A 16121-nucleotide genomic window follows, 5' to 3' on the forward strand; every position below is an offset into this window, starting at 1 on the left:
CCATTAACTAACTGCAAAATTTCTCAGTAATCCCCAGTAGATGAGCATCAGAGCAGACCTATGGTCCAGGCTAATCCCTTTATTATGAAGCAATGCTATGGAAATCAAATATCAGCAGTAAGTCAGGAGATTAACAAGCTGGGAAATGCACAAATTAAATTGCATCCTCCCTCTCTGCTCTGCCCCAGCCAATGACTCTATTTCTGCTGTGGCCACTGCAGCTGCCCCAGCAGGAAAACAAGGCTAGAAATCCCTTTATAAAAATGAGCCTCTATGTAATCCCTGATCCAGGTAGTAAGCAGAGTCTGCCCAGGATGAACTCATGTCCGTGCAGCCTCTCATGTTCTCCTGGGGAGTGGAGACATGATTCTATGATTCTGTGATCTGGCTTTGCCAAGTGTGCAGGGGTCCAGATGTGGAGGTGGACAGGAGAGACACATGGCGCTTGGGACTCCTGAGTTTTCCTGCCAGCTTGGGATGGGAGTCAGGGATGGGGTTTTGACTGCAGCAAGATGGGACATGGGCACTGCTCTCTGGTGCAGTGCCACCTCTGCAGCTCTCCCCTGGCTGTCCCATGTCACCTGCCTCAGCGTGGAACAGACGGACTGACCCTGGACAGAAGAAAATTGCAGCCACAGAATCGTAGAACCATGGAATGGTTTGGATTAGAAAGAACCTCAAAGACCACCTTGTTCCACCCCTGTCATGGGCAGACACCTTCTACCAGACCAGATTGCTTCAAGGCTCGTCCAACATGGCCTAGAACAATTCCAGGGATGGGGGAGTCACAGCTTCTCTGGGCAACTGGTGCCAGTGTCTCACCATCCTGATCAGCAGTGACTGCTCCAGGACCAGATGGATCCATGAGTTCTGCATGGAGGGTTGTGCCAGAGCCTCTGGAGAGAGCTGGTGTTTCCCAGGCAAGTGACAGCAAGGGCCAGCATTCCTCATCCACACCAGGAAAATGGTGGGGCTCTTGGCACTGTTATGTGCAGGGCCAGGAACTGGACTCAATCATCCTTGTGGGTCCCTTCCAGCTCAGGATATTCTATGATCCCCAAGGATCCTCCTGGGGCCTGTCAGGAGTCAGGCTGCCTGCAGCAGGGCCAGCTCTGCCCTGGCCCAGCAGCATGGTTTCTGCCCTGACTGTCCTTATTGCACAGCAGCATCTGAACAAATATTTTATTCATTCCCTTAAGAACCTCTCCACAAATGCACATTTGAATAAAACATGAGGATGCATTTTTGGAAGAGTCATCTAACACTTCAAACAGCCCCATTGCAGTGTATTAACCAGAGAAAAGACTGTGCTGTTGTATTTCCATGCAAGGCAGTGGGGAAGGTGCCCATGTCCCTATGGCCACCTGTCCCCACATCCACAGTGGCAGCTGTGAGTGCTGGAGGGATGGGGCAGCATGTCTGGATGCTGAAGCCATTTGCTTCACATCCCCGAAACAGGGATATATCTACTTACAAAAAAGCCAGAGAGGAAAAAAAAAAAAAAAAAAAAAAAAAAAAAAAAAAAAAAAAAAAAAAAAAAAGGTAGAGTTTCCTAGTGAAAGGTATTGGCAAAGTAGAAAGAAACCTGACTCGCATGCTCATGTCCAAACAAATGAGTACCAGAACAGCCACACGCACCTGCCACCTCTGTGAATTCTGTGAGCTGGACAAGACAGATTCTGCTTCTCTGATAAGCCAGTTCCAGGTTTCTCCATTCCTGAGCACAGCACAGGAAATGCACGGCGATGTTTTTGCATAGCTGAGGTGGTTCTAACAAAAACCTTTCTACTTTTGGAAAAGACAATGCTTTTCTTGTTTGAATTAATTGAAAAGCAGCAATAAAGTAAACGGGGAGAGAGGAGCAAGCAGAGCAACTGCTCCACAGGAGAGTGGAGGGGGCAGAAGTTAAAGGGAACAGGAGCCAATTAAGCCTGAGAGGAGGAAATTTAGCACACTTAAAGAAAATGTTCCTCCAACCCTAAACTGGACTTGAACTCATCAGTGCAAGCGGCCACTGACAGTAGGTTGCCTAGTGAGATTCCACCAGAGCAACACTTGCAAAAGTCACAAGGGTGGCACTAGTTAGAGCAGCAAAGCACCAGGGAAGGAGAAGCGGCTTTTGGGGAAGAGGACAGACCAGACGTGGCCTGAATGCACCATGGCTGGGTGAAGGAAAGGGCACCAAAGATGGGACCCTTGGAGGCATCACATGCTCCTGCAGTGACACAGAGTTCACCACCCAGGAGAGCTTGGACAAGGTGAAGTCCCTGTGAACAGCATCCCTTGTAGAGCTGTTCTGGAATGGTTTGGCATCACTGCTGACAGGTAGCATTGATTTATAAAGCAGAAATAAATGAGCCTGCTCTGCAATTTCACTAATTTTGTCTCCCATTTCTATTTGCCATCTTTCAGCATAATGCTGGGTGGTTAATTATGTTTCCATCGTATTTCTCTGATAATACTGCACCTTGTACTGCTCAAAGGGTTTCATTTTACCTTTCATTTCACCTCCTAGCACTGCTCTAAATTTAGTCAGCTTGTAATTTGGGGGTATTTTATGCATTATGCTTTTAGTATTTGTAGGTAAAATGGAATCCTTGTCTTTTAATTCACTCTCTAATAATTCTCCACTAAATCTTAATACAAAAGGCTTTTTTTTTTCCCTGAAGACTAATTAAGTGGGGTGTAATTATAATACCCAGGGAGATGATATTGAAAGTACGTTAACTGTGATAGTTTCCTCTGGCTAATCACTCCTCGGGCAACCTCAAATCTCATCAGTGCAAGCTCCCAGTCAGTTACTGCACAGATCTGCCAAGATGGAACATGGCATAAACTTCCTCGCCGAAAGGGGGCCTTGGGCAGGGTGGATTTGACATGAGAATTTGGGATCTCCAAGGTGCTGATGCAGCTGCAGGGGCTGATTTGTGCTTCAGGGACCAGCAGTGTGGTCACATGTAGAGAGAAGGGATCAGGATGTCACTGGGGACCATGCAGGTGGCATTGTCCCACTGAGGCAGTGAAGAGACAGGGCATCCAAGTCCTTGCTTCACCCCAGAGATGTTCCCATCACCATCATCCTCTTCCTTGGTTTATTCCTCCTGCTAGGACTGTTTGTCTGCCAGGCCAAAGGAAAATATTGCAAATACAGGGAGTGGAAGAAGGACAGAGGGCCAGAAGCTGTGGCAGGAGCATCCTTCCCTGGCTGCTCAGAAGTCAGGGATAACACCAGCAGTCCTGCAGGCTGGAGTGTTTTCCTTGGAAATGCATTTACCTGCCAGAAGAGCAGCAGCAATTTGCAGTATTTGTGTACTCTGGTGGTGTGGTAGCAGCGACGTCAGCACTCAGCACAGACACCAAGAGACTATTTCCTCACTAAACTGTGGACTGCAGTAAGTGAAAAATAAGCTTCAAGGGTACCTATTATGCAGACAATAGAATGTTTTTATATCAATGTAGATGTCAAGCTCAACAATTCCACAGATGGGATCCTTCACGTTATGAGCCAACTATGAAAATGCTCAGCCAAGCAGGGATGCTCCCATCTACAGCCTGGTGTTTGCTACTGGAAATAACAGATTCCCACTCTGCATTGGAGTTGTCAGAGGGGACAGGACTCTGGGTGGGGACCTTACAATCACAGTCTGGCCTTGGGTTTGTGACATGGCACTGCAGCAGTGGGGGGTCCCACACGGAGGACGAGGGACAGGGCAAGAAAAGCTCCCAGCAAAGCCTCCTGTAGAAATTGATGCACTTTCCTTTAGGATCACTATGAGCTAAAGAGCCTTTGCTGGCCACAACAGACTTTCAGCTCTCCTCCATTGTACAAGCTGGTTGGAATTGGAATGGCCAGGGCAGAGTTCCCAGCCCCTTCACCTCGGATTCAGCAGCATGAGAAGCACTCCCAGAGCCTCCCTTTGCTGCTGAGTGAAAAGATCTTTTGCAGAGATTAAAATGAATTTATTATTTCACAGTCTGGTATTTACATCACATCTGGAGAGGGTATTACATACCCCATTACAAAAAGTCTCCATAATGAGTCCTGTGGTGGGAGCCAGGGCAGGAGGCAGATAGCAGCAAACACACCAGTGACCCCCTCACTGCCATGGCCCCACAACCATCCCCAGCTCCTCCTGCACCTGCACAGCCCCTGCAGGCTCCCAGAGCAGTCCCAGAGCAGGGCTGGAGGTGTTGATCCGACAGCCCCAGGGTCCCAAGCACCTCTGACACGGGGAGGACAGAGCTCACATTCTCCCCCACTGTGAGTTGCTGCTCCACAGGAAATTGTGTGTCCTGGAGAAGGTCATGAGCTCAGGGCCAGGAGGTGGTACATTTTTCTTTATTGTGGATTACTGCAACAAAACCTGGTTCAGTCTGAGGCCCTGTCTGGGCATCTGCATGCCCCACACACCCCAGAGCCGCAGACAGAGAGATCCCCTCACACAATTCTGAAATTCAATTGCAAAAGCAAGCAGAAACTCAGTGCCTGGGACTTGCATGGTGGAAAACATTAAATTTGTAACCTGATTGATGCAATTACTGAGGAAGGAGAAACCAGCAGCATGCGCCATGGTGACATCTCACCATCCCTGGGGGCTAGGGAAAGCCCAGGGCTCTGAGGGCAGACCAGTGACTCGGGATCAGGCTGGAGCTCCATGGAACCCCAGGGCCAGAAGGAACATAGGGAAGGGTTTCACATAACCATTGACTTCCCAGTTCCTGACTGCAACTTGGATTCAGCATCTCGGGAGATAGGGAAAGGTGACTCACAGCAATGATTTCAGCTATTCAAGATATTCAGCTATTAAAGCCCATTTTGGGGGCTTGCTGCCTCTCTGTGTCTGTACTGTCAGCAGCTCTTACATGGTGGTAGTATTTTATTTAGGAAGATTGGAAAACGAGCCCATTTCTTTGTTGGTGAGTGTGTCCACAGCAAAGGAGGAAACCGTGGAGTGACGGGATTCTGGCAGCTGCACTGGGCTCCTTGCCTGCGGCCTCCAGGGACGCTGGGGCTCAGCGGATGCTCTGATCCAGTTGCTGTTACAGTCCTGCTGACAGGTGCAGGATGGGAGCCCTGGAGCATCCCACGCTGCAGGAACTGGGCCACATCCTGCTGTTCAGGGGGGCACCAGGACCCAGGCCAAGGCTGGCCAGCCAGTGCAGAGCTGCACGGAGGCTATCGAGTGACCTGTGGAGGACAGGAGAAGTTACCCAATGCATCCAGCTGATTCCCCATTCATGAATTATTGGCAAACAGCCTCAAGAGGTGCAAATAAGATTTGATCTTTCATTTAATGGAGTGGCCATTCCAAATGTCGCCTTATGGATGGTTTGTGATTTCTGGGCTCTGGCTGCAGCTCCCACTGAAGTCTGTCTGCAAAGGGGACTGAGATGCAAATCCAGCCCTTTGGCACCATTCCAAAGCCACTAAAGTCACATAAAATTACCAGAAGTCCTTTTCAAAACGTGGGTCTGTGCTTCCAAACTGCCACCTCTCTAAGGAAGGGCACAGCACCTAAAAAGAGGTTGGCCGTGGAGGGATCTGCTGGATGAGGCAGGAGAGCAGAAGTTCCTGAGTCCTCTCCCATTCCAGATGGGAATGGTCCCAGTGAGAATTAAAGACAGCAAAGCCAGACAGAGGCTTTGGGCTAAGTTAGCAGCTGAGGGAAACCAACCAAAAAACACTAAAAGGAGAAAAAGACAACCAGCTCAATGTAGTGCTGCAGTTACTGGTCAGTGACGGATGTTCAGGGCTGAAGAAACCTTTTTGGATGTCCATAAAAACACTTCAGCATTAAAGTGCTTTCTATGCACAAAAATAATAGCAGCAATGAAAAAAAATCCCGACATTGCTTAATACAATAATTTTGTGGTGGGGGATGTGGGGTGAGGAAAATGAAAGCATAAGGAATAATTACACTCAACAGTAGGAACAATGATTACAAAATTATGCAACTGATTAGCCATGGCATATATGTAATTACTAATGAGTTTGATAAAATTTTAATTACACCTTGTTCCTTGGGGGATTCAGCAAGCCATGAAAATAATAATCATGTAGTGCTCTGTCACAAATGACTGCCTCAGACGGGGAACAGGGACAGATTCAGGGCTGTGCCACTGGACTGGGAAGGACAACCTGCTGCCCCGGAGCAGTGAGTGGTGCTGGGGAGCAACCTGACACTCTGGGAGCCCTGGGATGTTACAGAGACACGCCTAGGATGTTTGCTCAGGGGTTGAGCCTCCCAGCAAGAATTATCAATTGGAAAAGCTGTGGGATCCATTCAGGGTTGTGGTATGCCTGCCAGCCCCTCCAGCACCAGTGACAAGTGCACAGCCCAGACCCTCTGCTCTGTTTTTGTGAGTCCTTGTCAGTGTGTGCCCTGAAGGAGCTGGAGCTTTCTCCTTCCCCACAGAACTGTGGGTGCTCTTGCCCCAGGCTGGGGAAGGCACAGTTGGATTCCCCCCATCACCTGCTGGGGATGTACCTTGGTCGTCTTCACTTTGTTGCCACTGCTGCAGCTCCATCCTGAGAGGTCAGGCAGCACTTTGCATTCCTCCCCGTGGAGACACGGCTCCATCTGGCACCACCACTTCTGCAGCACAATGGAGGCTGGGGGAGAGCAGGGGATCAGTGGCCAGGCTGCAGCACAGGGTGTGGAAGAGCAGCTCTGCCCACCTTTGGGTGACATCAGGAGATACAGCCCCTCTCTCCAGCACACCTCACATTGAGGAGCCCTGGACAAGGAGCTGCTGGTCACCTGCCTGGCCTCACCTGACTCAACTGCTCTACCTGCCTCTGGAACACCCTGTTTTCACCCACAACCCAGGAAAAAAGTGCCCAGTGTCCTCTCTCCCAGAGAGAGCAGTGCTGTTCAATAACCTGTTTCAGGCTCCACTTACAGAGCAAAGGGATTGTCTCCTACCACTCTGCTCTGTTAGGGTCTTATGATTCATGCCTCCAGTTTGGGCAACCAGAGTGGGCTCTCTTATATTTGGGAACAATATGACCTGAGCAGCTGAGGACAACAACCAGATGTGAAGATGAGGTCAGGGATTGGAAAGGATGGGGTTGCACTGTGGGGTACTCACCGTCCACGCAGGAGGGAGCTGCCCGTGTCGTCCCTGCCACCTGCCCCGGGAAACAGGAGCATTTCACAGTCTGGGAGCGCTCTTCGATCTTGTTCCTATTGCAGCACCGGTGAGCAGCGATGACTTCGCACGTGCCGGGCTCTACGTGCACTGGAGGAGGAGAAACAGCCACCATCAGACCTCAGAGGCCTCAGGTCATCTGCTGCCCAGTGCCTTGAGAAGACCCTCGACCACCTCCTGCCCACGGCCCTGCTGGTGTGAGCAGTGACAGGGACAGGAGAGCCCAGTACACGCAGTGCTGTCCTGGCCTCTGGAATCACCCCCGGGCTGCTGGTGACACACAGGTGCCTGGGCACAGCATCTTCCCAGCCCACCTGTAAGGAAAAGTGGTGGTTCCTGCTCTGCACCTCTGGCATCTGAGCTCTTACTCCTGATGGCCCTCACTCCCATCCTGCCCTCCAAAATTCATCCCCTCTCGCCAACGCCAAGCCAAGAGCTTTATTCAAACTAATGAACTCATTAGCTAATTGCAGCTGATAATGAGATGCACTTTGTTACAAGAGGGGATAGTGCACTGTGCTGCTTTTGGCTTCAAGCAGAGCATCATCACCTCTGACCCCAGCTACCATAAATGCCTCCACCTTGCCATCACCCACCCTCTGCCTGGAGAAGGAAGGATCAGGATGGTGTTTCCACCCTGCAGCAGCAGAGAAATGTCACGGTGCTGATCAGCAATCCAAGCTGCTCTGCTGCTCCCCTCCTAGTGTCATTAAAATATTAAGGAAAGTAGAAAACCACTGTGCTGGCTGATCACCTCTGGGATCAGAGTTTAGAGCTGGTCAGCATCTCAAATCAGTGCTTTGGCTGGGTAATGGCCCGCATAAGCACAATACAAATCAGCCAAAAAAGGGCTGAGAGACTTCATTCCCATGACCCCAGAGGTCCCTGCAGGTCCTGCTTAATGAGCACTGGAGGAGCAGCGCAGAGCCACACACAGACATGCCCTGGGTACGCGAGCAATGGGCTCCACAGCTCCCTGCAGCTGCTTCTCCTTCAGCTGAGCAGCAGGAAACTTGGAACAAAATGCATATCAGATGGATGGTGTGTTTAACACCGACAGCAGGAAACCTCCTGAGAGCCTGGGATAAGTTCCAGAGCTTCTGGCATGCTTCTCCCTCCCATTTAAGTGGTATTTCCCCACTGCAACCCTTTTTAAAAAGACACAGCTTATCTTGTGGAACCATAAAAGAACTCTAAGAGCAAAAGGCTTTTGAATCCTGCATGCAAAAATAAAATAAAAATGCTGTCCTACTCTGGTTGACCTTTAAATGAGCAGCAGAACATGGGATTTTTATGGCATAACCTGAATTGACACATTTTGAGTGTCTCAGGGAGTGTGGGCACAGCTCTACATGTTCAGTGTAAAATATTGCTTGCTGGTGGAGAGCTACAAAATGAAGAGAAGTTGTATGCATGTAAGTGGCAGGCAATGCCCAGAGAGCCTCATTTCCCAAAAGAAAAAGTCCCAGCTGGCTTAAATGCCTTTTACTTCTGCTTCAGGTTGAGTGATGAACATAAATAAGGATAAAGACAGCCCTTTGATTATCAGCATTAGAAGGTGCTGGGGCCACCTTTGTGGGAATTGGGTCCAGACATTCCAGCCTTGCTCATCATGAAGACCTCACCACGTTACACAGGGGATTAAACTGCTGGTGAATCATTCTTCACCGAGGACTCTCCTATTCCATTTCCAAATGACCATGCTTGATCCATGTGGCTCTTTAAATCCAACCACATTCTGTAGGAAGCAGTGCTTTGCTTGGGCAGAGCAGCATCTCCTTGTGCTGGGCAGGCACAAGGGATCTCAGGCACATGGTATGTTTTGTGTGCAGGGCCAGGAGTTGCTCTTAATGATCCTTGTGGATCTCTTCCAACTCAAGATATTCTACAATTCTATTATCAGACCTGGTTGCCACAGGGAGATGTGTCCCTGGCCTTGGACACCTCCAAGGATGGGGTACCCAGGGTTAGGACAGGGGAAAGGCAGGTAGCTGCTGACTGACTGGGTGAGGGAGTCACTCCGGAAGATGTGCTGTGGTTTTAAGCAATGTGGGTGAGGATTATAGGATTAGAACTGCTTTAACTGTCAGGCAAAAATGACAGAAATAGGACAGGGTTAGGTGTGGGGTCAATCAAGAGCATGAATGGTTTCAAATTAACCTATAAATGCCCTTTCCAAGCAAAGACATGAAGCAGACAGCAGGTGCCCTAGGATCCAGGCATTTGCCTATGCTGCAGGTTGCACAGCTCTGCCAGTAACTTCAGTAACACCAGTACCACCAGCAACACCAGCATCCACCTCCCCATATGTCCTCCTACCACGCTCCAAGGATCTTTCCCCCCTACCTGAATGACTTCTGTGATGATGTGTGGAGGCCAGAGTCAGTCGTCCCCACAGCGTGGTAAGGCAGAGGCTGAGCACGAAAACCCATTTGCTCAGGCTCTGTATATCTCTCTCACTCATTCTACCAAAAAGAAGAAGAGATATGTGGAGGAAGAGGGACTGAGGAGGGCTGGGAGGTGCAGAGCCACTCACCAATGTTCCTGCACGCAGTGGTATGACTCCTGGACATTGTGAGCACTGAGGTGTCCTCACAACTCTGAGCTGTGGGAACATGGCCCTGGGAGAGGAAGGGATTCACCCACCACCCTCAGATGACCTCAGAATTCAGCAGCAGCATAGGCCATTGCAGCAGGACAGAAAGAGATCCCACCAGCAGTAGTACAGGTGAGTGATGATTACCTTTTACTGGGGATTCACGCTCACATCTGTGCATCTGCCAACCTCAGGTGGGTCAGAAGCAGACATCAGCACATCTGAAAGGAGAAAGAAGGACATGGGCAATGATACCAGCCATCAGTAAGCCACTGTGTCCCTGTGAGTGGCTGGAGACACCTGGGAATTTCACCAGCCCCACTTCAGGACACACACTCTCAGATACATAAGCATGTGCCCATCACACCACTGAAACTTCTCCAGGAGCTCGGCCTATAACCCTATTCACCCCTTTGAACAGCAGGACCTGCAGAGCTGCTCCTGATTTTTACTGCTGAGAGCACAAAATCAGTTCCTCTATAGTAGGTTATTCAAGCAGATGACAAACACTAAATGCACACCCAGTGTGTGTGGGAAGAGCCAGATAGATCAGCAGAGAGTCATTTCAGGTTCTGCCTTTTTTGTGCATGGTTACGTGCTGTTACTGTTCTAGTGTTACTGAGGTCCCTCGCAGTGATGCCCAAGGCTTGGCATTTGCAAACCACTTGCTGCCAGCACCCCACAGGAAGCCGAGGAAGGGGGCAGCTGATGGCCAGTGGGATATCCAGCTGATGGCCAGTAGGATATCCAGCTGATGGCCAGTGGGATATCCAGCTGATGGCCAGTAGGATATCCAGCTGATGGCCAGTGGGATATCCAGCTGATGGCCAGTAGGATATCTAGCTGATGGCCAGTGGGATACACAGAGCCCATGGCAGCACCAGGACCTGCAGTCTGCTCTCCCAGGGTGTCACCTTCTTCTGGGGCTGTTCCTTCTTCCAGGCCAAGTTCATGCAACCACACCCTCAAAACTGCATCAGCCACCTCTGGACACACAGATAACCACTCTTGGCACCACGCTGGCACCACTCCCACTCCATGCAGCATGTGCTGGGAAGAAGCCAAGTTTTACATCATCTAGACTCCCCAGGGAAAAATGTAAATCCCAAAAGGGGATTTTTAACGTATTTTACAGCTGAGTTCTTTAAATATGTTCTCTTCACTCTTTACAGCCACAGCCCTTCAGATGGAAGCAGCTCCAGGTGCAGGCAGCAGCACCAACAGCGACGTCACCACTTGCATCTGCCAAGTGACACGGTGACCTCCCAGCCTCCATCATCACCTTCTGGGTCTAACCAGGCCCAGCAAACAACCACGTCCTCCATAAAGTTTGCTGGATCATACCTCATTAACAAGACACTACAAAGACAAGTGGGGATGACACTGAGGTTGGGGAGTGCTGCCAGAACCAGCCCAGGTGCCAGGGGTACCCCTGCCCTGTGCCAAGCTTGCATCCACAGTCTCCTCCATGGGCAGTGCAGAGTTCCAGCAGTGCACTGGACAAACCCACACCTCTCAGAGAAGAAATCTTCAATTTTCAACCATGTTTGAAATTTCTATCTCCTCTGGACTATGAGACAACGAAACAAATTCCTCTAATGAAGAGCCAGGACACAATATGCTGACATTTTTAATCAAAACAAAGTGATTTGAAGTGGTAAAAAGGGCATTTCTTGTTTTGAAGCATTTAAAAATGAATTGTCCTGTTTTAAACTGACATTTCAAAATGAAAAATGCTTCATTCTGAAGTGATGATTTAAAGTGATATTTTGCACTTTGATTCTCCCATCTGGAAAACAAAAATCAGAAAATGTCATTAAAAGTGTTGACATTTGCCCAGGAAAAAAAAACAAAGGTATCTTGACAAAAGGACATATTTTATGGTACAAAAAGAATTTAGAGGTAGGGAAATACTTCTAATTAATGCTGTGGGATGGTCAGCTTAGCCAGGACCAGACTGAAGAGTGGCTGGCAGCATCACCCTTGCTGTCCTGACTCCACCCCTGCCCTCTGGGTGATGAGGGGCTGCTCCTGCTCCAGCCCTTCCATTTCCAGAAAGAATCCAGTATGACTCAATGTGCAAGAAAACCGTTGCTTCTCAAGGTGATGTGATGGCACTGAGAGACTCTCTCCTGAGACTCTCTCACCATATTTAGGTGATCTCTGGTGCTCCCAGAATATGCTCTGCATGAGGCTTCTCAGAGGGGGATCAAACAACAGCCGCTGCTGTTGGAGTCCTTTTGGAGACGTGACAGCCCACTGTGTAAATACTGATGTCAGTTTAAAGCATGCACTGTTTGCTCAGACATGAAGAAATGTCACATATTTGCTCAACGACAAAACAAACAGCTCTGGCAGAGCTGCTCAGTCCTTCACCTGAATCCAGAGGCAGCGTGTGCCACAGCACTGCACCCAGCCAGGAGTGAGGCCTGTGCCCTGTCACCCAGGGTCACCCTGCCCAGCCATCCTGCACCTGCACACTGCAGGAGCTGTGTCCCAGCTGGACAAGCACACAGCTGTCTTGCCCCATGGTGTGGCATGTCCAGCAGCCCAGATGTGAGGACAGCAGACACAATGCCAGTGCAATTTTTGTGAGTGGGTCCCCAGTGCCAACGAACCTCCCATGCACCTTCCAGCAGAGCAGGCAGGTCCCCACCAGGAGACACTGGTTTCCTGGTTGCTGCTCCAGCTCTGGCTACCTCTTCACGCAGGGAGCACAGCCCAGCTCCCAGGCACCAGGCACAAGCCCCCCAGCACACACCAGAGTCTCTCTGGAGGAGCCCATCTCCAGCTCCTGCCTATGGGACCCTCCAGGCCATGTGAGGTTTCCAGGAGACATCCCTAAACCTCTCAGCTGGACCAAAAACCAAGCACTCCACTGGCCACTCCATCCCACAGAGGACAGCAACACTCTCCCAGCGCAAAGTATATTTAGCTCGGAAAGGCCGAGCTGTTTGCTATAACCAAGGAAGTATAAATAAATGACAGTGTTATCAATAATGCAATCCACACTGTCCATGCCATACTCTGAAGGGAAAGCACTGAGCTGAGCAGAAGCCATGCTGGTGGCTGGGAGAGCACACGTCGTTCAAGGGAGCACAAAGACAAGGTGCATCCCAGTGCTCCATGCTCTCAGAGCTCCCACCCATGCCCAAACTCCCATTAGAAAACACAGCTCCGCAGAAATTGCTGTTTTGACAATTATCAACCTCCAGTGTCCTGAGATTACAACTACAAATGTTTGGCCTGACTTGAGATTTTTCAGCCTGGAATGTCAGTGTAATGAAGAGTGGTGTTCTGGCATGTCAAAACACTTAATTTTGACTGAAAATCTTGGTATTCGCCAATCTGTTATGTACTTTTTGGAATTTTTTGGATTTTTTCATTAACATTTTTTAGCCACTTTTGCCTTTTGGGTCTGAGCTGGGACCTGAAGGAACTGTCAAGTTCCCCAGTCTCTCAGACTATCAATCCCAGTTGCAACCAGTGTGTCAAGAGATGATGGTTCCTCTGTGTGGGCCCATGTCCCTCCCTGCAGGCACATGTGGGCATGGGCCATCAGCCACATGGGAGCTTCATCGGGGTTCTCCAGCACAGACACACTACAGGAACAGCTCCCTGCTGTCCTCCCAGACAGTGACCACTGCCTGACACAGGAGCTATGGACATTTTCCTTCTCCTCCATTAAAGCCACGTGTGGGACTGTGAACCTTCAGCCAGGGTCTGCAGTTTGCTGGAGCACTGCCCAGTGCCCCACAGTGATAACGTCATGCCAAATTATGCTCCAAGTCCTGCCAGTCTGAAGCACTGTTTGCAAAAGTCCGTGTCAACTAGATAATCAGCAGAAACAGCCCAAACCTCAGCTTCATCCAGCGCCAGGATTGTTCATACAGCATCTCACCTGTGCAGGCTCTTTGCTGGGGTGTGGGTGTGCCAGATGAGCTCTCCCAGGTAAAGGACACCCACACACTGAACAGCCCCCCAAGCCTCTCCCTGGAGTAACAGGGATGGCTCATGAGCAGAAGGAGAGTCCTGATTCCCTGCCTTGGCACCCATGGCATGGACAAACTCATGACTCCGGAATGGGACTGGTGCTGTTCACACTCTCCCCTGGGCCGCTGAGCCTCTGCTCGTGGTGATGGGACCGTCTGACCCATGGCCATCCACTGGGGCCACCTGAGCCGGGCTCACACTCTGTCCCTGGAGCCACCTCTCTGTGCCACTGCCCCACTCCAGCCTGTGCTGGCCAGAGGCAAACCCGGCCTCCAGGAGGAGCTACAGCAGGGAGGGAGAAAGTAGAGGAGGATTAAAGCCCCCATCCGATCCTGTCCTGCTCAAGGTTTTGGCCACAGGGACAACTCGTGCTGAAGGCAGCAGCAGTTGGGATCCACGGCCCCTTCTGGAGCAAAGGAGCATCCTCGTCTGCAGAATCTGCGGTCTCTCCAGCAGTGCTTTGCCTCCCAGAAGGCGAGCAGCTTCGCAGTGCTGGCAAAACATCATCCGTGAGGAGCCCAGCCCGGAGCCGCTGGCCGGACCCGGCCCCGCCGGACCCGAATCCCCGCCGGGGGCGGGCAGGGGCCGCGGCTGCTGCCGGAGTCACCGCCACCGGAGCGCAGGGCAGAGCAACTCACTGCAGGGCCCTGCCGAGCCCCGCACGGCCCCGAGGAGCCCCGGGGAGCGACAGGGACCGGGACAGGCGGGGACCGGGACAGGCGGGGACCGGCAGCGGCGGCCGGGTGGAGCCGGGAGCGCCGGACCCCCGGCGGAGCCCTGGACGGTGCCGCCGGGGCTCACCGGCCGATCCCACCGGATCCCCGAGCCCTCAGGGTTCCTCAGCCCTCGCCGGGACTCGGCGTCCCCTCGGAGCGTTCGGAGTCGCCTCGGGGGCGCCGCCCCGTCCCCCCCGCCAAACTTTCCGTACGTACCTGGTGGTGGCCTCGGTGCGGGCGGGGGCGGGCGCTGCCCATGGCCGGGGGTCGCTCCGCTCCGCTCCGGGGGCCGCGGGGCATCGCCGGGCACGGCGGCGCGGGGCTGGGCGGGGGCGGCGGGCGCGGGGCCGAGCGGAGCCCGGCGGGGCCGGGGCCGGCGGGAAGGGGCGCAGCGCCGCCTGCTGCTGCTGCCGCTGCCCCCGGCCCCGCGATCCCGGGCTGGCACCGGCACCGGCTGCGCTCCGAGCCGCCCCCGCCCGCCAGGCGCTGCCCCGCCCCGCTCAGCCCGGCAAGGCGCTCGGGGAGGGGGAACGGGCAGAGAGAATTTACCGGAAAAATTATTTACACATACAACCCCTTACCCCCCGCCAAAAAAAAACCCCCAAAAACCCAAAAAATACCCCCCCCAAAAAAACAACAACAACAAAAAAAAACCCCCAAAAAACCCCCAAACAAACAAAAAACAAAACAAACAAAAAAAACCCACACACAAAAAAACCAAACACACACACACACACAAAAAACCCAACCAAAAACCAACCAAACAAACAAACAAAAAACCCCCCAAAACAAACAAGCAAACAAAAAATCCGCCCCTCCAAAAAAAAAAAAAAAAAAAAACCAACAAAAAAACAAAAACCGGGGGTGATGGCCCCGTGAGCTCCGAGGGATATGGAATGGTGCAGGGATGGATGGATGGGTGGATGGATGGATGGATGGATGGATGGATGGATGGACGGACAGCCAGACTGATTGCTCGCCCTGGCATCCTCCTTCTCAAAGGATGAGCCTGGTCACAGCTGATTTACCCAAAAATTAATTTCCCCCGCCAAAAACGGTGTGGTGGTGGCTCCGCTAGCACGGAGTGGCACTGAATGGTGTGGGGATGGACAGACAGACAGACGGACCCACTCCTGCAGCCCTCTTCTCCTCAAAATGTGTGACTGGCTTTGGTGTCAAGCCACCAAAACTCAGCTTTCCTGGAACTGAAACATCGGGCTCTGCAGGAGACTCCCCCTGACACAGGGGATTGCAGCATCTGGGACCACAACACCAACCTGGGCCACTTCTTTCCCCAAGGCAGCTCCAGGCTTGTCTAGAAAACCTCTCCTGGTGTGTCCCCAGGGCACAGCTTGCATGGCTGTGCTCGAAATAGGCAGCAACAAGCTTTAAAACACCAAACAGCAAAAGCAAAGGTTAAATTTTCGCAATTGTCACCGGGAATTAGACCTGCAACCTCAGCACAGCTGAGATGAGAGGCTGAAGTTACACGCACTCATTTTTGTTGCTTTGTTCAAACCCGTTTGCACGTTGATGAAAGCCTTTGGTTTCTGAAGACAGCTCACTGCTCGCTCCTGGGCCTTCCACCCCACTGCTCAGCTGAAAGTGTGGAATCATTTCCAGGACCAAGCTGAGTTACGGGTGAACAGCAGCTGTTCAGAGGA

At 51.6% G+C, this 16121-nt stretch overlaps 1 protein-coding gene across 5 annotated transcripts; it reads right to left on the reverse strand.

The window, feature by feature from the left end:
* Positions 1–3977: 3977 nt before the first annotated feature.
* TAFA3 (TAFA chemokine like family member 3) lies at positions 3978–15371 on the reverse strand. Of its 5 annotated transcripts, XM_083878716.1 has the most exons (7): positions 14674–15371; positions 9896–9969; positions 9689–9773; positions 9499–9617; positions 7093–7242; positions 6489–6613; positions 3978–5188 (listed from the first exon to the last, which is right to left on the reverse strand). In XM_083878716.1, exons 4-7 carry the CDS (start codon positions 9614–9616, stop codon positions 5177–5179), a joined length of 405 nt encoding a protein of 134 aa, XP_083734842.1. In that variant the 5' UTR covers position 9617; positions 9689–9773; positions 9896–9969; positions 14674–15371; the 3' UTR covers positions 3978–5176. The 5 variants fall into 5 exon arrangements, with proteins under 5 accessions (XP_083734842.1, XP_083734841.1, XP_083734838.1 ...); XM_083878715.1 differs by lacking the exon at positions 9689–9773; XM_083878712.1 differs by having other exon boundaries at positions 9499–9773.
* Between the last annotated feature and the right edge of the window lie 750 nt (positions 15372–16121).

This window comes from Zosterops lateralis (assembly GCF_965231275.1).
Source record: "Zosterops lateralis genome assembly, chromosome: 26".
In the NCBI taxonomy this organism is placed as follows: domain Eukaryota; kingdom Metazoa; phylum Chordata; class Aves; order Passeriformes; family Zosteropidae; genus Zosterops; species Zosterops lateralis.